Source organism: Pholcus phalangioides, unplaced genomic scaffold (assembly GCF_987345545.1).
Source record: "Pholcus phalangioides strain wild (caught in Gottingen) unplaced genomic scaffold, Ppha-v1.0 ptg000011l_1, whole genome shotgun sequence".
NCBI classification, from domain to species: domain Eukaryota; kingdom Metazoa; phylum Arthropoda; class Arachnida; order Araneae; family Pholcidae; genus Pholcus; species Pholcus phalangioides.
Genome location: NW_028301604.1, coordinates 63870370 through 63892633, shown reverse-complemented (window position 1 = coordinate 63892633; position 22264 = coordinate 63870370). Strand labels below are relative to the sequence as shown.

The 22264-nt window shown below is 32.8% G+C and overlaps 1 protein-coding gene and 1 non-coding gene across 2 annotated transcripts in view; one reads left to right on the top strand and one right to left on the bottom strand.

Annotated features, from left to right (window-relative positions):
* kibra (WW and C2 domain containing protein kibra) overlaps positions 1–22264 on the top strand; it is an 81078-nt gene that overhangs the window by 44329 nt on the left and 14485 nt on the right. Inside the window, exons 15-20 of the mRNA XM_089239918.1 lie at positions 4478–4616; positions 8727–8851; positions 11665–11877; positions 13065–13163; positions 15636–15813; positions 18658–18731. Of these exons, the coding sequence (XP_089096044.1) occupies positions 4478–4616; positions 8727–8851; positions 11665–11877; positions 13065–13163; positions 15636–15813; positions 18658–18731 (828 nt within the window). The remainder of the gene's footprint in view (positions 1–4477; positions 4617–8726; positions 8852–11664; positions 11878–13064; positions 13164–15635; positions 15814–18657; positions 18732–22264) is intronic.
* TRNAS-GGA (transfer RNA serine (anticodon GGA)) lies at positions 17961–18033 on the bottom strand. Its single transcript has one exon. It is a non-coding gene; the product is annotated as a tRNA-Ser (tRNA).

The following is a 22264-nucleotide window of genomic DNA, read 5'->3' as shown; positions in this document are numbered from 1 at the left end:
TCAGTCAGCTGAGGCTCGTTGCAGAACATAGCAAAACATTCTGCTTTGGGGTCAGAAAGTAACAAAAATAATAATTCAGTAATCCGAAAAACATGAATGTTTTAGTTTGCACAGAAAGACAGGATTTTATTAAATAACTAAATTTTGTTATCAAAATAGTTACATTTATTGTCAACAGATGGTGCTAAAGTTGAAAATATTTTCATGCCGTCATCTGTCTATAACAACTGTAACTATTTTATCATTAAAATTTTTCGTTATTGAAAAAATTCATGGTTTTTTGTGAGAAAGCATTCCAATATGTGCATATAATGAATGTTAGACATATTTTTCAGGTTTTTTTTTTGAAAAATAATATCCAAATTATTTTCTTTTGGTTTACCTAATTGGTTTTTTTTTTTTGGTTGAGCTAGTGATGGGCTAACTACAGCCTGTGGAAAAGATGTGGCCATTTAGCAGTTCTATCCGGCCTGCCTCATATTTCAAACTAATAATATAGACATTTTCAGTTTCAGTGTTTTCAAAAAATTCATTCAAGGGGTTAAATTTTTTGCATATAGAAAATATAGTCATGAGAATTTAAATAGAAATTGATTGATTACATTTGCAAAAATAATTGAACATAATATGCAATTCAGCCAGACTGAATGTGAATTTTTTTCTATCTGAACAAATGTATTTAAAATAAAATTTCAATATTCAAATTATCTAATTAATTAGAATAAAAAAAATACAAAAACCATATTTATGAAAATTGACTAGTGGTATCTTGGCATAACTGCCAAGTCTCCCGAATTTTCTGGGAGTCTCCCAAATTTTAGCTTCATCTCTCAACCTCCCAAAAAGTTCTTAATTCTCCCGAATTTTTAGGAAAATCACCAAAACCCTAATTGTCCCTAAAAATTTCCTACTTCATTTAAAAGGAATCCTCGCTTCTGAAAACAATGCCTAAGGAATTTCTTGTAGGGCAAAAAGTCTTTTGCCTGTGTTCCCCCCCCCCTTTCGAAATGACGTCACACGTTGTAAATGGGGGAATAGTGGGAAATTCTTTTTTTAAGGAATTTTTACAAACCCTTTGATGGTTATAAAAAAAGTTGTTTGTGTTATTGTGCAGTGGATAATAATTGAAGATTATAGTGATGCACATGTGGTCAAAACTTCCTCTTTTGTTGAAGTTACATACATGTGATAACAAAACATGAATACTGATAAGCAAAAAAATATTTAATTAATTTTAGATACGTATTCCGATGAATTTCCTTTCATCAAACGTCCCAAAAAAGGGCAGACTTTTTCTTTTTGTACAAGTTGTGTTATGGACATAAACATCGGTCATGGTGGAAAGACTGCCATCATCTGCCACTGCCATTTTTTCTCAAAGGATTTTGGTGACAGTTAATAATACAATGGTATTTTGAGTTATTATATAAATTTTTGAGTTATCCAATTGAGGAACAAAAAATAAAAATGCTTTTACTTGCAAGCAAATATTCAACTTTACTGGCTTCAAATGTGCAAAAAAGCTGCAACACAAAAACTCGGGTGTTTTGAACAAATCAATCTACTAAAATTGTGTAATAGATCTGCAACATTAAATTACTTTCAGAAAAATAAGCACTTAATTTGTAAGTTCCTTGTTTCTGATTTGGAAGATGGATAACAGCACCTCTCTCATGAACTCTCTCTCTCAATAGACCAGGTAAAGTTTCATGGTCATCAGACCGTGCCGCATAATGTCTTTTAAAGCAAAACTTTGCATAAAATACATTGCTTTTCTTTTGCATAATTCAAATACATTATAATTTACCATACTAATACATTTTTATAGAAATATAGATATTGTGGCGATGTGGAACAAATTTACTGACTTTCAGCCCAAGGGTCTGATAAAAAAATTGACTTGAAAAAAGCCCCCAAGTTCTATCACAAAGTACTTAAAAATTGCGAAAGATATTTTTTTCTGGTTGTTATGCCAATGTGAACCTTCCCACAGGTTCAAGGTTTATTCTGATCATTCCAGGAGGAGATCAATGATCATTCTTGGAGCAGACAGCTAACTTTTTTCCAAAGGTTCATATCGGTAAAATAACCAGACAATATCTTTCCCATTTATATTACGGACTGAGAAAATAATATATCTTACACTTGAAAATTAATCTCTGAAGTTGAAGGTCTGTTCAAAAAACTCTGTCCCCCCCCCCCATACGAACAGTGGAGTACCACATTTAGCTTTGTGTGGTTCAGCATTTTTGTTCTGATTTGTTTTTAATGTTTCTGTAGAGGAGAAAATGAATGCATAAATACTCTTGTAAGGATTCAAATCCATAGAACTTGGCTTTATGTTGACTCTTCTTTCGTCCATTACTTTGTTCAGATGTTTTTACTCTTCAAGTAAACATCTGATCAAGAACATAACCCCAGATTTTTCCCTTAAGTAAAAAGTAGCTAGACATTTAAATGTTCAATTTTTTAATGCCCACATGCTTTATAAAAATAAGTGTAATAATTCACAAAAAGGCAAAAATGAAAATCTTGTATTTTAAGTTTTTATCAATCAATGTGGAGGCATTGTGTTTGATGGATAGGATACAAGCTTCATTATGTCCGGTCCCATAAGTGTGAAGAATAAAAAGTTGCAAATCTTTTTTTCTACTGTTAAGCTCTCTGTGGACTGCTTAATCTCTTGCACCTTTTACTTGATTTTTGCCCATTGGCCCCTTAGTTTATATTCTAGGGCCCTAAGAAGGACACCCACAACTCTGGTGAAAACCACTGATCTATACAGTGGAACAACGAAAAAATATCACTCTACATGTGAAAAATGAAAATTTTTCTTACATGGGGTTGTCTCAGTTATGTTAAATAATTGAGATTCTACTGCACTGTACAAGAAAGAAGGAAAGGAAAAAAGTAAGAAGGAAATGAAAGTAATTTTAAGAGTTCTACCTATTGATAAAAAAAAAAATATTCACTGAAAAAAAGTAGCTGTAAATAAAAAGTTATGCTTGCATGTGCAGGATCGTCAGTCGGTTAAAGAGATCACCAATGTTTTAAATTGGAATATTAGTTTCAGGATACAAGTTTTAGCGGTACCGCTATACTTTGAATCAAAATTTCGTAATACTTCAAAATAAATTTTTTTTAATGCTTTAATCAGGTATTATCAATTTCTTAATTTAAATTTACGGTGGTTCCTTAAAGTTATAGGTTAATTGATTTTTTTATCAATATATTTTTCTTTTGTAATTTTGTTATTGAGAGATTAAGACTTTCAACCAAAATGTGAAGAAATTTCATTTTTAAACCATTATTTTACAAGGAAAAAATACTGCTTGGCCCTTTTTTCAAGAATTAAATGGTTTTCTCCATCAGCCCTACTGTTTCTTACTGGGTACGCTGATTTAAAAAAAAATCATTGATTTTTTAATCACAAAATTGAAATTTCATTTTTCCTTTGTATTAACTTCAATGATATTGAAGTGGGAGTAACCTAGTATGGTATGCATATTATTGAAATGTGGTAAAGTTCTTCATGAAAAGAAATATAGAAGATCTGGTAAATATAGTTTGAACCTAATTCTCCTAGATACAGTATGGAAAGATAACTGTTCTATTTCTAGATTTTGTGCATGGAAAACATTTCAGAAAAATTAGGGAGCTAAACTTAGATATATATCTGCATTAACTATTTGCAATGCATTACAATGAGGGCACTAGGGTATCCCTGATTAAAAAAAAAATCTGTTTTTGTATAAAGCCTTGAATTCTATGGCTTAATTACTGATTTAAAATAATAATAAATGTATCAGCTTAAGTACTGTTGGACTTGACATTTTAATAGAAAATGTGGAAAAGTCTAGAGTTTGCTTGTTTTTTACAAAATCTGTGAGAGAATGAAAATGTGTAAATTAATTAAGCAACATATATATCATGAAAGTCTGAAACACATCGTAATAAATGCATCCATTCAATTGTGTAAGAAACAATCTGGTCAATAGAATGTGTTTTTCATTTAGTTGATGCTGAATGACCCTTTGGTTGTACATCGAGTGAGAGTTTGACTTATTTAATTTTTCATCATCAAATTTTTACTAAAAATATATCTCTTTTTCCTGTATCTTTCAGTAAAATACAATTTATCATTAAACTATGTACATAACTAATTTTCTACATAAGCGATAGATATTGAATTTTGTATCAATGAAAAAAAAAAATTCTGCTTAAAAATATCAAAATGCTTGACATTGTCTCAAGAAGTAAATTTGAAAATGTTTTTATGCAGGTAACAATATGGACCGAAAATTTCAATTTTATATCTTATCCAGATACAGTCACTTAAACAATTTCATGAGTTTGTTGCCTTCTATTTTAAAAATATGCAAGTTACGTTTTGTAATATTATAACTTTTTTTTTCTTTGGGTGAAAATTTTTGTTTATATGAGCAATAATTGCCACTAAGTATTTTTCCTATTGCAGCCCCTCCAACACAAAGAACTAGATGATAATTGTGATGCATCTGAGCACTTGAATGCAAGAGTTTTTAGCCTTAAAGAAGAAAGTAGTGATGAATCTACTATCATTTCGTCTCAAACGTCAACCTTGACCAGAAATCAGGGTTAGTTATTTTTATATTTTGTTGGACTGACACGGGTACAATACAAACAGGGAGTCCCCCATCGAGGGGTTAGCGCACCAATCTCTTGATGAGTATAAAAAAACAAGCTTGCCGTTTGGAATTGGCAATAAATTGTAGGTCCCGGTCTAATTAGCCCTCGGGTGCAGAAAACAACCGTGGTGCGATAAAAATGATCAATGATCCATATTTTGTTGGAATTTATGGTTTATAGACATAAAGCACCTTATCTTTTTCAAATATTATTTAAAATTTTTGTATATTTTATTACTACTTTTTAGGGCTGGGAATCGATTTTAAAATTTTTAGCTGGTTAATCAAAAATTTTTAATCGACTGGTCAATCAAATTTTAAGTGAATATTTTTTGTGATCATATAATATCAAGATGGTATGAAAATATATTTTATTGATATCACTCACCTATTCTGTAAATGTAAACAAATATAGGAATAAGTTAACATACCTGCCAACTGTTACGATTTTAGCAAGTTAATACGATTATACGCTTAATGCTTCTAAAAATATGATTTTTTACGAATCGTAATATTGACGTTTTCCTGCTTATGTCACAATCTGGTTGGCATTTGAATCACCGATAGGTTGACATCACTCCGCTGAATCTAGCCAAAAATTCCCACGCGGTGAAAAACAGTGGAACACCTCTGGGAGTTTTCATGGCAGTTTTATTGGTGCAGCTTATGTGCTGAAACGATGTCTCAAGTCTCGCCTCTGTATTATACAGAATACTGAGTGATGCACCAATCCTTTAGCATCCATTTGATGGATCAATATTTTTCCCGAAATATGCATGCCATCCTAACCCTTTGTGGTTTCATTGTATTTAACTTGTTTTTTTAATTCAGGCCAAATTTTCTAAATGAACTTATGCGAAAAATTGAGTTTATAATTTACGCATTTTTAATAGATTTACAATAATAAACCCCATTATTTTCTCAACATTTGAGTATCGTCGAAATTTCATCATGTCTAAAATATAGAATTACTTTTTCTTCTTTTGTTATTAAGGGTCAAGAGTTTTCAGGATTTTTGAAAATTTTTCAGAAAAAAATAATGCACTTGATTCCAGTGCGATATTATTCTATTATATAAAGTTCTATCAATATCAATCATTCGGGTGACTAAAATGTTAAATTTTAAGTTATGAATATTGTTTGGTTTTCAACACTTTAGCATTAATCTAATGAATTTTTATTTTTTTTATGTTTTCACGTGATCAGGGGATTCATTTTAGATGAAACAGTAACGCAAAAATGTCAAAAGATAAACAAGAGAACAAATTTTTACTGATCGGTTGTCTTCCTGAGAATGTGTTTTTTTTTAAGTAAACCATATATTTTCTCATTCAGCAATTACTTTTTCTAAGTATAATTATGATTTCCTCTTAATAAATTTAGTATATGGTACCCCTTTTTCCCCCCGTACATTGGAAAACGGGCCGTGTTACTTTTTTAGGGATAGAGTACAATTTTTTTTCTTTTGAGTGGCAAGTCTGGGTTAAGAAATTAAGGCTGCTCACTTCAAGCAATTTGATATGCTGAACATAATTGCCAAAACCTGTAATTTCTTGTTGGATCTTGTCTTTTTTTTAAAAAATTGGTTATTTTTGGTTATTATTCACTGATTTCGAAACTACTTTCGACTATACTGTTGCTTGCTTGCCTAGAAACCCTTCTCGAATGGTACTTGTGAGGAGATGAGCTGATGCTTCCAAGAATACGGAAAATGTACTGTTCATTTAGGGGAAACAATAAATTTAGATTTTTGTCTTCTGAAATTCCCATCAAACTCAATTTGAAACTGAAATCATCAAGTTCCGTTCAATCTAATTTCATCAAAATATTGATTCAAATATTTTAAATATGGTCACTTATTCGAAATGTTCTGTACAAAACACAATTTATGACATTTAATCGGTTTTTAAAAAAAAAAATCCAGTTAATTCACAAACTTTTAATAAAAATTTTAATTGAATCGATCGAGTCTATTAACTCAACTATAATTTTTAACTGTGATTAACATTTGATCGATTAACCAACCCAATTTAATCGGACCAGCCCTTACTTTTATAAATCTTATTAATTTTTCGTCATCTAGTAAGCGTTCCTCTGGGGAATTTCTAACAAACTGGTGCATGTGGTAAAGTATTGTGTGCATATATATGCATGACACTTATGTATTTATGATGTTAAAGTTGTGCCAGTTTCATGTTCAAGAAGTTCTGCCATCTATCTTCCATATTAGAAGTGAAAGGGGTAGATCCCAAAGTTTTTATGTTCATGTAAGCATCCTGTTGAGGGCATGAGACTTTTTTAATGGAAAAAATCAAATCGGAGAGCCTGCTTTCATTGTTCTGATGGGTTTACTGCACATCTTGCGGTTCTTTCAATGGTAGAATATTTTTCAGTGGCATAGTTCAAGGCAGTAAAACATCCTAATAAATGTACCAAAAGCTGTTCTGTGATTTCACGAGTTTGATGCTGAGTCAATCTATTAGAATCTTTCCTGATCAGGGATGAAACTACTTCAACTTGGGGAAGGATGATGATGCACAGACAACTTCATGTTTATGGTTACCATAAAATCCCCAAGCATAATAAATAGACTGACAATAAAGTTTTGCACATAAAACCAGTTGCATAAAAAAAATGTTTAAATCATGAAATATTTTGACACCATTTATATTACAGTAGCAAAAATACCTGGCAATTCCCGGGTTGTTTTCAATTGCTGGGAGGATTGAAAAAGTAGCAAACCATTATAAAGGAATAAACTATAATACTAGCAGCATTAACGAAAAGGCAAACAATTGTAAAGGCATATTTGCATGTCTGAAACACATTGTTAGGGAACCATGGTAACCGAAATAAACATTCCAAAAGTGATTTTTGGGTATCCATTGTTGCCCGACGGTTTTTCACTCATTTCAGCATTTGCCCAGCTCTGATGAACTTTTAAAGTAGCCTATGGTTCAATTCCTGTTCTGTTTGGTATATTTGTATGAAGAACAAGCATACATACATACTTTCACATTTATGTATAAGATTTCTTATTGAAACTAGTTTATACAAAAAGAAGAGAATTCCTGTGGTATAATCAAGTTATTGAAAGAATAAAATGTTAATGAGATTTTTGAACGTGTTCATTCAAAGTGTGGAATTCAAGACCAAAGGGTAGTATGACAGTCATCTTCACAGTTTTGCATATGTTAGAAAAGAAAGTTCCTGCTGCCAATGTTGCTCCTGTCTCAAATTAGGTGACAAAAACCCAATTTTAAGAAGTGCTTCAGTGTCCTGAGAATAACACCTGAAAATGGTACAACTTAAATGAGAAAAAAAGTAATGGTGCGATCCCAAATTATCTCATAAACTTGAAAATAAGTTTATAAAAAATTCATTCTCATTATAACAAACTAATTGGTGGCTGAAGTTTAACTGTTTTAATGAAAGTCTGGTTTATAACAAATAATTCTTACAGGGGTGTAATACAACAGGATGTACATCAAAAGTGTTTTATCTATCAAATAAAAACAGCTTTTAACATAGGTTGAATTGAAAAATGTGTACGTATAAACTGCATTAATCTTAATTTTTCTGGCTAGCGAGTGGTACAAGTCCTATGCATCATGTCCATGCTTGCCCAAAACAACACAATGATCTATGTTTAATCGCTTTCTTGGAAATGCTTTTTTAAATGCATAAAACAAGTTTTAAAACTCATCGGATAAAAATAAGCATTCTTTATTATTAATACAATATTTTAAACTGTTATAAGTGAAGTCTGCTTTGATGAGGTCCATTATAATTAGGTTCTACTGTATATTCAGAAAAAATTAGTCAAATTTTCCTAAAATGAGTGAAAACTTTCAAGAAAGAATAAACAAACTTGGTCAATTAAATTTTAGTTAGGTTGTTCTAGGTTTAACCATTTTTTAAAGTAACCCTCAAAATTGTTTCCTTAATTTTCTTTTATAGCCTATAAATGTTTTTTTCAAGTAAAAATTATTTCACTTTTGCTCTGAAGTGATTTTCATTTTAAACTGCTCGCATGCTAAAACATATTGTTATATATAGGACCTGAATTAGCTGGATGTGGTGTACTTGGTGAGGATGATGATGATGATAGTGAAGATGATAATGATCCTGACGAATGTTTAGAACATTCTGGTATCGATCCTGAAATTATTCTTGAGAATACAGTATGCTTTTTTCTTTTTTCAGTAGTGCATTTATGAATTGTAAACATGTAATTATTTCAATGACCATACGAGTTACAACTGTTTTGAGAAAGTGAATTCAATTTTCAAAATTCTCGGAGTATTCAACTTAACTGATTTGTTTTTTTAGTGTTATTGAAGGTAAAAAACTGTCATTATGGAAAATATTGTTTTTTGGGAAATTTTTTAATTAAGAATATTTAAATGTGAATTCACTTTTATCCTGGGAAAATACAGCAGAGATATATCAATGTGGCACTTCCGTTAAGATCACAAATACATTTTAATGATTTTGCTCACTGTGGCTTACATGTCCGTGTGACTTATTCTAAGAAACATAGTAACAGCAATGAAATCATTTATACTGCCTGGCCAAAGGAAAAGTTGTACACTCTAACACTTTGTTGGATCGTTTTTTGTTTAAACAAAAATTAAACACCCATTTATACAGGGAAAGAGCAGCGTTAAATGCGGGTAAAACAGTTTTTTCGCATTTAACACTTTTTTCCCAAATTTCCTCCATTTTTCAAATTTGAATATCTCTGTGAATATTGCATTTTTAATTTTTTTTTAATTTGGAATTTTTTTGTTGGCATTAAGAGAGAGGGCAACAACTTTCTAATTGAAAGTTAGATCAAAGGGGCACCATATAAAAATTTACATTTTTTATTTTGTTACACACTATTTTCACTTTCAAAACTGGTACAGGATAATTTTTGAATGTCTGTTGAGCAGTTTGTAAATTGGTATCGTACCTCTACGATGGATGGTTGATGAGATAAAGACTGTGCACTTACAGGACACCCTGTATATTATATTGTGATATTAATTTTATGAGGTCATGCAATATCTCAACTCTTATTTTTAAATAGGATGGAATTAACTGCATTTTAGTTTGGATCATATCCACTTTGATAAAAACAATTTGCACTCATAACAAATATATTGAACGGGAAAAAAAATCAATCCACTGTAATTAAAATTATTGAGCATGAAAAAAAATATTTTAACATGAAAAAAAATCTCAACATGAAAAGAAAACAAATATGATGCACACAAGAAAAAATATCACTTGTGTTAGTTAGTTCCCACTTTAAAAAATGGATACTTTCTGCTATAACACGGATACTTTCCACTTTGGGAATAACCCAACTGTGTTCTTGCAATTAGCAATGCTGCATTGGTTGCAGGGGAATCCAGAAACTTTGCCCCCAATGTTTTGCCTGCCCTGATGGTATTAGTGAGTGACTATGTGTAATCAATTGACTGACCACATGAGTGTGTGAGTGACTATTCATAACTAATTGTCTGACCATATGAGTGTACGGATGATGCATGAGTGACTGTATGCATAACCAAGTGAGTGACCATATGCATAACCAAGTGAATGACCATATGCATAACCAAGTGAATGACCGTATCAGTCTGTGAGTGACCATGATGCATGAGCAAGTGGGAAAATGGCCATTCACTCACACATGCACTCCGCTCACTCATGCAGTCAGTCCTTTCATCACTCATATCGTTTACTCATATTGTCATTCTCCACTGACTCATGGGTTACTCAGTTATGGGCCTGATTTTAAAATGGATACTTAGTGAAAAGTATCCATTTTATAGTGACCATATAATTTTATAGTCGCACATCAAAAGTAAAGTGCAGTTAATTCCATCCCAATGTTAAACATCCATTATTTTATCACATTTATAGTACAATGTATTCAAATTATAGTGCAAAATAACCAAATTATAGTTCCAAGTGCAAATTACGCACTTTAAAGTGCAAGTATTTGAATTGAAGTGCACTTAATATTACCCCTTTTTAAATGAATTTGCATCAGTTTTTCATCAAAGTCCTCTGGAGATCCAAGAAAAGTTAAATGACTCCACAGACACCTCTACAGGGTTTAAGCTACAGTCACATTTTTTCCAAAATGTGAAAGAAAATCTTAGAATGCAAAAGAAGTAGTAGCCACTTTTGCAAAAATGCGTACAGGAGGTACGAAATGAGTAGACATCCAACCATCAATCATTAACATTGTAGCATTTTTCTAAAGCTTTCCCCCCCCCATTTTTGCTATTTTGCTAAATTAATTTTATATCTAGCTTAAACCCTGCATCTCTGATAAGCTCTCGATCAGGTATCAGAGGGGACTTGGTTGACAATAATCAAAGTGTCTGAATGATAGCTTGTGCTTCTTCAACCACACTTTTTCACAGTTTGTGACTAAATATACAGGTGATTCAGAAAGAATCATCCAACTTCAAAATTACGTATTTTTTAAAGTTAATGGCACAACATGATAGCTGTTACAACATATGGCATGTTACATGTTTGGGACATGCTCGGACGACGCATTGCTGCGCGACCAAGGCCGCCTGTTACTGTCCGAGACTTGCAGATTGCACTTCTTGAGGAGTGGAACAGTATTCCCCAAAGTCTGATCGATAACCTCATCGCATGGCAAACAGGTGTGCAGCAGTCTTAGCTGTTCGAGAAGACCACATGCCCTATTAAAACTCATGCATCATGTCCAAACAGTACTTTTTTTTATCGTTTACATGTAACCAAATTGTTGCCCTAAATCATCTTTTCATGTTTTTTCCATATTTTCAAAGAATTAAAGCTTAATTCCAAATTTTTTTACGTCTTTTTTCTGTATTGCTCATTGATACGCGTGTACTATCCATTGTATGCCAATACGTGGCTGTCTCGCACGGTTTTCTTCACTTTTTTGCTTGCTCCCCTACTTGTTTTGAGCAGTGTATTTGTAAAATATTTTTATTTCTTACAGTGTGAAGAGTGTCAAGTAGAGTTTCAGTTTTCTCATCAAAATATTGGTGATCCCCTGCAGTATTGTGATAAAGAAACTAACACAGAATGTGTTTTCCTCCCCGAGAAAGCCCTAAAAAGACGCCCTGATGAAAATTCAAGAAGTGCTGCTCTCAAACGTTCACAAACATTTTCACCAAGTGCTGCTGTGAATAAACACCAATATATATGTCGGGTAAAAACAATCTTATGATAATCTTCGTGTAATATCATTGTACAATGTTTAATATGATGGTATATGATATTTATGTATGGTACCAATGAATATAATTTGTTCCAGAATACCATTCGTTAGCCAAAATTTGATTTTCTATAAAAACCTATGGAAAATTGTTTCATTCATTCCAATAACGGCCCAAAATTTAAAAATAAATTTCATAAAACACAAAGAAGCTCTGTAAAAAATAAAAATACTGACCAGAGGCTGAGATAAACACCTTCACAGTTGGATGAAGGAAAATTTAAAAGATTAAAACTGAACATATCTTTTGTTTTATACTATATATGTTATGCAGTCGGGTTTGTAAGCCATAGTGAAGAAAAAACAAAAAAGCATGTGAGGTGGTGTACTCTGTGATATAGTTAGCTCATTTTTCTCACGCAAACATGCAGATGGAAAAAAATAAAGAGTTCCTGGCATGTCCAGACCATTCAGTTTGGTATTCAGTCTTTCTGTATCGACTGCAATTATTCAAGCCTATAAGACTTTTCTTAAATTATTTTTTAATGCATTTTCTCTTAGTTTAATCTTTTATTTAACCCCGAAATGGCTCAAAATCTTTCTAAAAGAGAAACAGGTGTATCTAGAAAGTGATTTCAAGGTGGAAATAAATTAATTTTGCTCAAGTAATAGTTACTCATTGGATTCATTTTGATCAACATGAAAATTTAGCTCACAACATGGCTGTTGTATGTTGAGCTCTTGGCAATAGGATAAGTCCAGTGACAGAATTCTGACATTTATTCAGGCTATTTTATGCTAGCACATGCATAAAAAATATAACATCAACCGGAATGTTTGTTAGCCAAAGCAGAAATATGTAGAAATTTTAACTAAAAAATTTTAAAGCTGATGCATTCATTAGCCGAGATACAAAATTATTATTAAAATTACCATTATGGATGCTAATTACTTATTTTTTAAAATAATTTTTTTAGCTTTGCAAACTAATGCATTCTTTTTCCTGGTGTATCTTTAGTCAACAACATATTAGTTTTAATAAAATGATAGTAATTACGTGATATTGTTCACAAGAGAAAACATTCATTCACACATGATGATGTGTTCAATATTGTATGTTGCATGATTTTTAAAATCAGTGAATATTTTTTGATTATTATTTAATGATTAAAACTTTTCAGTTGAATCGAAGTGATAGTGATAGTTCGATGCCATTATATCGTAAAAGTGGTCCTTTCCAGCGAAATTCATTGGAAAGACGTAGTTTAAGGTGGAAAAAGGTAATCCAATCCAATTTCTTCTAATTGATGTAAATTTCAATCACATAATTTGCATTTATAAATTTCACTTTGGGTTTTCTTTGTCATTTCTGTTATTAATTTAAAGTGTTTGATATTAATTTTTCCAGCTAAACTTTTATTTCCTAATTGTTCTTTTAAGCAGTGGCATCTGGTGGTCATGTTATAAGGTTGTGTAATCACCAGTAGTAAAAAAAAAAAAGGAAAAAAAAGTTAAATTGTGCTTCAAAAGTCAATAAAAAAAAAGTTTAACAGTCATTAGTACAATCATTATTACCCTGATAAAATAAGTTATTAATTAATAGTTGAAATGAAATTATAAAGACAATTTATATTGATTTTTGTGCAATTAATTCTTTAATGAATCTACCACCCAGAACCTTCTTTCTCTTCAGTAGTCAACAGTCAAATGGCTACTGTAGAGCAGTGTTTCGCAAAGTGGGCAATATCACCCCCTGGTGGGCAATGGAATGGTCCAAGGGGCGATAGAAGCTACAGATTTGACATAGAATTCTATGGGTTCACTTGAGTTGGGGGCGATGAGAGAAAAAAAATTCTGATGAAGGAGGCGATGGAACGATAAGTTTAGGAAACTATGCTGGTCTCAATAATTTGAGTCTCAAAACTTTGAGGTTCTGGATAATCAGAGGTGCTTCAATTTTTTGATGTTCTCTCTCTAAATCTGTTTTTCGCCAAGAACGAGTTTCATTTCATTTTGTCTCATATTTCCTACAAATACAAATAATTTCAGTTTGAAGGGGTGTTGATTCCTAGACCAAGGTCTTTGTCGGACCCAAAGCCATCTTGACACATGGGCACAGCCCAGAGGTCTCAAGTGCAGAGGAGTTTCATAAAAGTGAAATCTGGTTCAAATTTTCGAGAGTAAACATATTAATTGATTGGCAGGTATTTCTAGCCAAGCAGGGGGGCTCGGGAGAATCACTTTGGGGGAAGCCCACGATCCTCAAGATGGCCCTGGGTGGACCCCAGGCCAAATTTTTTACAGGCTCTGCTGTAGTTAATTTATAGTGTGAGGAAAAGGAGAAATAACATTCATATCAAGGGCTGGAACTTCTGAGCTTCCCTTGTTAAAGGCCATGGGTCTTGCTATTAAATTAAGGACAAAACAGCTAAGAGAAGGGAAACCCCCCCCCCTTCCCCATATTTAAAATGCTGTTTTATACTATTTTTCGGATAAATGAGTTTTCAGTAACCCGAAGTGGTCTTAGTGCCATTCACTTTGGATTGTCGCGACTGTACTGTAACTTAAATTTATGATATCTTGAAATACAGTACAGTCTTGATAATCTGAGGTGAACAAGACCGAGACCACCTCGGACTGCTGAAAACTCAGATTATCCTAAAAAAAATAGAAAAAACTTAGATGTTAAAAAATGTAAAAATATGTTGAACTGCATAAAAGAATATTTTAAATTGTACATTTTTATTGTAATGATAAATAAAAATTTTCAAGTTATTTTTCAAAAAAAAAATTTGTCGTATGTACTTGCCTGATTGAGAATTCACCTTCTTATTCATTAATTCATGCTTGATTAATAATACACCTGTTTCTAAAATAACAAAAAAAAAAAAATGTCAATGATAGGACATTGAATGATCATTGTGAGAACAAACCTTCTGTGCTAAGTATCTGGAAATCAGACACTTGGTTTCAGGGACAATATTGGTACTAGGTTATTTGAAATTTTTTTTTTTTTGAGTTAATGCAAGATTGTCTGTCCAGACCTGTTCAAAAAGATCTTGTTTTTTTGTTTAAAATGTTTTTAATTTTTTTATGTAAATATAAAAATTTTGTGAAAAGTAAAACAATCTAGGTAATTTTGTGAAAAAACTAACAAAAAACCCATAAAAAATTAACAAAAACCTGTTTAACAGAATGGCAAGAAATTTACATCCTGATGTTTTCCCTTATTTTGACAGGTATCTTAGGAGGTTTAATAATGCTGCAAAAAGCTAGGGAAACATAAATTTGTTCCTTATATATGTGTCTGATGTTGTATTGACTGATAAATCCAGCCAATACAAGCTATTATTTCCTCCGGTGTAACAGCTATTACAGTTAATAAATTGGAAAATTCTAGCAATAAATATGCACACAAATTTCCCTTAAGGTAGATTCTTGGTGGCTCTGCATCTGAAAAAAAAAAAAAATGTGCGGTTAGCATTGGAATTGATTTATATGTGTTTTCATTTAGCTATTTATATTTTTTGCAAGAGTAGAATTTTGTGAAAACTTTGGCATTTCACAAACTTTCAGAACTGAAAACAATTTTCCTACATATTGGACGTGAAATTGTTTTAAAGGGTTTTTCAGGCATAGATTTTCGTGAGGGAATCAATGTCTGGACCCTAACGGAAAGTCTGACTCTGTATGTATTTTTAGATTGTAAGAGTAATTTTTTAGGGTTTTCTCAAAGTATTTTTATTTTCTAGTCTCCAGTTGCATGCATTAAACATCAGACACCATGTTCAGTAAGAGCAGGAACAGTGAGAACATCTTTAGATTTAGCTTTGGATTTACAAGCATTTCATAAGAGATTGATGCAACAGCAAGAAGAGATAGCCCGCTTGAGAGAACTCAAGAAGAGGTTGGAAGAATCAAAAGAAAGAGGTGAGCCTGTCAACTGTGGATTTTTCCATGTGTTTCTGAAAATTTCCATTGTGATAAAAGTTTTAAACCTTGAAATTGTCACATAAAAAAATTGCTCGCTTACAGGCATTCCCCACTGCCAATTAAATGATTGGCACACAAACCTCTCTGTGAGAGACAAGAAAAAAGCTATTCTGAATTGCTCCAAACAATTTTAGCTTCCATGTATACATGTACACCTTTGCATACATGTTGTACACCTTTCAGACTGTATGCACAGTTGCAAAAGAAAGTTTTGAATCATTTTCTTATATACACACTTGTTCCAAGGACATAAAGTAAAAAAAATTGTCATAAACTTCCAGATAATCCAATTTATTTTCTATTGTCTTTTACGTCCAAACTAATTTCCTATATACAATCCGCAGTAGCATGTTATCTGTAGATGCAAATTTTGCTACTTTGAGAAAAAAAATTTTGTGGTATAGTCTACAGTAGCGTATCATCTGCATATGTAAATTTTATTTATCAATAATGAAATGTTGAGTAGTTTAAAGTGTTGTTTATCCCATTCTGTTCTTGTGGAAAAAATGTTTTTTCCTACTTGTGGTCTCTCTTTATATTATTTTTTTAACCTACATCAGTGTTTCCCCAAAGTGGGCAATATCGTCTCCTGGTGAGCGCTGGAATAGTCCACAAGGTCGATAGAAGTTTTTGTCAGGAAGCAAACTTGATTTTGCCACCCCGTTCTCTCCCACCCACTGTGAGACTCCTCAACACCAATAAACCTCTTTTACTCATCCACAAGGCTTTAAGCAAGATAACTTACTCTGGTCGACATTTCATATTATAAAAATTAGAATAATTTGTGGTGTATTCTGTGTACAGTGAAACTTTGGTTAACAAGCTTAATTCGTTCCACCAACATGCTTGTTATTTGAATCAAACTTCCCCATGGGAAATAATGGAAACTCGAATAATTCGTTCCACAATTCACATAAAAATTACTAATAAAAACGGCATTCAATCAATAAGTGAACCTAATAATGTATACAGGGTGATTCAGAAAAGATGAGAAAAACTATAAGAGGTACCACTCTCAATAACACAATCAGTCCACAATTTTCTCCAAGCAGAATTGAAAAATAACTTCACGCACACATACGCATGTCTACAATGCTACATCTAGTTTTGTATAGTAAATATTCACACTTGTAGCACTGTGTCAATTTTGCGAGTGAGGCATGCTTACCAGAGACTCTAGGAAAGAATATTATCCGCAATTCCATAACACGTGTGTAGGTGAAAGCAAAAAACCATCGGCTCAGTTGTGATAACGTGAAAATAAATAAAGTGCAAAAGTTTTGCTCGTAATGTGAATCATCGCCCTTTAACAGAGTCAAATTTTGTTCAAAATTTTTGCTTGTTATGCGAATTGCTCGTTAACCAAACCACTCGTTAACCGAAGTTCCACTGTATATTATAATACTTGTATAATAACAAACAACATGTCTAGACAGGGTGTCTACCATCACAGAAAAGGTCACAAAAGTGCTGAAAAGTCACAAAATTTGAGTAAAGGTTACAGATTTTTTTATTATTCTCCAGAGATCTTTATCTCCTGAAATCTAGGCTGTGGACAAGCTGTGGCATTCAATATTTTTTCTTCTCTCTCTCTCAGGTTTCTTTTCTAATTTTTTCTGCCCTGGAGGGATGGATAGGTGAGTACCATTGTGTAGTCACCTTGCATGGGGGCAGACATTATATTAGTGCGGCAAAAAAGTTATTTAGCCTGGATGAATAAAAAAACTTTTCTTTCTGTGCTTGTCGGGACCTCTCAAGATCTGTAATATTCGCCTAAGCAGAGAGAGAGAGTGTTCTCAGGATCGCATGATAATTCCTAGAGGAGGATAGGGAGTCCTCTTGTGAACTATATAGGTTTTCTGTAGAAAGGACATGACCTTCCCCCTCCCCCACATTGTGGAGCAGGGCTGTTGGATGTGGTAGAATGGGGGAGGGGCTCTGTAGTGTATTTATAGCATGGGAAAAAACAAACAATGATGGTGATTGTAGAGAGAAACGATGTCACTCTCCGCTTTTTCATACGAAGTACGAAAGCCTGGATAACCAAGCGGAGACTGAGATGTTGTTCGGAAAGAAAATTCACATTCCTCTGGGGGGAATCGAACCACCAATCTCTCACTGTCCGGGCGAGTGTTCTAACCATTGAACTACAGAGGACAGACATTTTCAATCCTTAGAGCATACACTCGCCCGGACAGTGAGAGATTGGTGGTTCGATTCCCCACAGAGGAATGTGAATTTTCTTTCCGAACAACATCTCGATCTCTGCTTTGTTATCCAGGCTTTTGTACTTCGTATGAAAAAGCGGAGTGTGACATTGTTTCTCTCTATATGTCGCCATCTGGGGGCTAACGTCGTAAGGGCTATTAGCTGAGCTTGGAGGCTGTCCATGCGCAGTCCCGTTCAGCATTCATACATATGCTCTAAGGATTGAAAATGTCTGTCCTCTGTAGTTCAATGGTTAGAACACTCGCCCAGACAGTGAGAGATTGGTGGTTTGATTTTCCACAGAGGAATGTGAATTTTCTTTCCAAACAACATCTCGATCTCCGCTTGGTTATCCAGGCTTTCGTACTTCGAATAATGGTGATTGTTCGGGGCTTCAGGGCTGCAGCCTTGTCAGCCCCATCCTTGTTAGGGCCAGGTGAAAAGGCACAAGTCAATCTTTACTGACTAGCAAACAATGAAATCGTACAGTGTACGTGTGTGGCAACTCTTGTTCTGTGATTTAATTTTTGATAATCTTTAATCATTTTGGAACTTTTTCTTTTTTCATCTAAGGTGATACAGAAGTGCCTTACTGGGTTAAAGAGAATCAGAAACTTCAGGAGGTGTTATCTGGAATAAGCAAAGATGTAAGTGTATTATCATTTCCAAGCTATAAGAACAAAGGGATTGTTTGCTTCAACACTGTAAATACTATATTGCAGTTTTGAAAGAAAGAAAAATCATGATTGCCCTATATGTGGTAGTCATAGCATTACATTCTTAACAGCTGAGAAATTAAACAACTTACTTTCAACTTAAATTTTTCCTTTAAAGGAATGTATTTTAGGAATAAACTATGGAAAATGAGTAGTTAATATAGTCAATTGATAAGTAAAGTTAAAAAAAAAACACATTTGTCTTTTTATTTTGTGAATTTTTTTTTTTAATGTAAACCTCTTTCAAGCTTCACACACTTGTTCCAACAATCTTCTAATTTCTTTATTCCATAAAAAAATCTAAACAGAAATCCTGATATGAAAAGTTGTTGACAGATTTAAGTAAATTCATTCATCACAATTGAATGACAACAAATCACAACTTCTTCAAAATGATAAATGGTTGTGCATAAGAATAGGATTCACTAGAGTGAAAAAAGTTTTAGGTCCAATAAAGAAGAAAGTTCAGTCACCCCTTTCTCAGAAAGAAAGTTTCTGAGAAAGAAAGATTGAATTAGTGTGCTATCATTTACTGGGGAAAAAATAAATTACTATTAAGTCTGCGGGGGGAAAATACAGACCACAGAAAAAAAAAATTGGCCTTGCAAGGAAAGTTGGCCTCTAAATAAAACTGAATCTATTTGAAAAGGTTTATTGCACAAGAAATATATCAAAAATTGTTCTTTCATTATGAAGTTGTGTTTGATTTTAGTTTTATTTCATGCGTGAAAGATTTTTATAGCAGATAAAGTTAGAAAACTACTAGTGTCTTAATCAAAAATTTTTGGAACATTTCGGATTTTGTATACTTCCGGTCCCCTATGAACACCAGCCACATTTTCATGGAATGCATCCCTTTAGATTAACAATGAGATTACCCTCCCAACTAGGGTTTCCAAATTCCCGACGGTTCAGAGCCTTCGAGAATGGGAAATGGTATTTCCAGAGAATTCTGGAAATCACTTATTTACACTGGAACCTCGTTTATACGACTCTAATTTATAAAACTTTTTCATTTATACGACATTGAGATTTGACCTCAATTATTCTCTATACTTTTTTAACATTAAAATATTTCATTTATGCACCACATAACTTCAGCTACACACTGTTTTCACTCCTACTCGAATTCCAAATTTTAGCAAAAGCTTCATTTCACTCAATTGATGTATGTGGGAATTTTTCTAAATGTCACTTAACATATCGTGTATATAAAACACTGCAATTAGACTAATACATTTAATACACCTTAGATTTTTGTTTATAACCCTTAACAATAAATGGCAAAATACAATATTAAAGTTTTGTAATGATACGATAAATAGATTTTTAGAAATAGTGTTTCAAATTCAATTAAAATGTCAAATAACATTCTCCATAAAACACCTTTAAAATTTCCATTCACAGATCACTTGATGTAAAAATGCAACTCTAAAGTTCACGTGACTTCAGTTCTAAGCATCATTTAAACAAAACAAATTCTTTGTGATTTAGAATCACAAATAATTGGGCTTTCATAAAAAATTAGGGGGGGGGGAAAGATATTTTCTTCCAAAATGAGGTTTTAAACGTAGTCAGATACTTCTACTGATTTAAAATTTCTTTGGGAGACAATTTGCCCTAATTTTCCTACAGTTATCAAGTGACATTTTACCTTTTTCAATTTTTCTTATTTTATGAGACTCCCGGGAGAGGCAGGGATGAGTTTTTCCTTCTTTAAAAAAAATCAACTCAAAAAATAAATATCTTGTTTTTCTTATTTTGAATATTCTAGATCTGTACACTGGAGATAAAGGGCACTATGTCCGTTTTCGTCACTATTGAGATAATGCTATTAATTTGTAGTACTTTCATCAAACTACACATAGTATAGGGACACTAAATCCGTTTTTAATAAATAACAGATATATTAAAACAAACAAGTTCCATAGAGAGACGTACTGTACTAAAAGAAAAAAAATCTTTAAACAACTCTCCTGTAAAATTTCCCTTTTTTGGCATGGTGCCTTTACCTTTGCCATATAGGGTGATCAGCGAATAAGCCCTTATTTCAAAATTAAATATCTCTACAACAAAGATCAATAGAATTATGCGGTAAACGGTACGTTTATTAGCAAAACTGTAAGAATGTTGTGCAGAAATTTCGAAAATTTAGTTTTTTAAAAAAAAATTTTTTAATTAAAAAAAAAACAACAAAACTGGAGATTTTGGGGTTCCGAAAATCCTCATTTGTGTGAAGAGAAACCACTGCATTCGCCTAAAGTTACTGCATGGACTTCGGTATGCGCCAGAGGCATTATCGGTCCCTTCTTCGTGCGAGAAACGATTACTACTGAACGTTACGTTACAATTTTGGAACAATTTGTCAGCACACATGGCGCATACCGTAGCCCGTGCAGTAACTTTAGGCGAATGCAGTGGTTTCTCTTCACACAAATGAGGATTTTCGGAACCCAAAAATCTCCAGTTTTGTTGTTTTTTTTTAATTTTAAAAAATTTAAAAAAAAACGAAATTTTCGAAATTTCTGTACAACATTCTTACAGTTTTGCTAATAAACATACCGTTTACCGCATAATTCTATTGATCTTTGTTGTAGAGATATTTAATTTTGAAATAAGGGCTTATTCGCTGATCACCCTGTATATATATATATATATCCTTCCTACTCTATAGCTTTAATCCCACATTTGCTTGCCACTATAATTTCATAAGTATGCTGATCAAATTGTTACACATCCCTTTGATGAAAATAATTATTTATAGGTTTATTGCACAAAATAAAAATTAGAGAATTTCTCTCCAGATTTTGTTCTTGAATCTTCAATTTCCCTAATTTTCACCTTGCATCATATTCACCCCTGGAATATTAAGCCCCTCCTCAAAGCCGTTGACTTGTTTTTCCATGCAATCACAAGGCATGATGAAACATTTTGACAGTGTTGATTTGTGACCTTTAAAGACCATTAGCTAACCTTCTTTAAAAGTGTAGTTCTCTCCAAAATATCCCCTCCAAGAGACATAGCACCCTTCCCTCTTCTCTTCACAAACGTTTGAGAGTTGTAGTAAAACTGTGTACAAATTATTCTCCCACTTGTATGATAGTGTTTTCGGCATTTTTCAAAAGCCGACAAGGATGAACCCATTTTAAAAAAATATATGAATGAATGAAAAATACCTGAATCACTCTTCCTTCCCAAAAGTGGGGGTATTGTTACAGACCCTTGCCCACAGCTGTGCACATTTTCGTTCCATACTGATCTTTATCTGTCTGGATGATTGCTTAAAAAATGGTATTGTTATATCTGGGCTATATAATGCCCCTGGGAATCCTGTTTTCTTCACATTTTTGGGCTCTCTACTTACAATTGTGAAATAGCCTGTCATCGTGATACGGACGGAAAGTAAAATTAATCAAAGAAATTATCAAAGGCTATTATCGTACGCAATGTTTCTTTTCAGATCA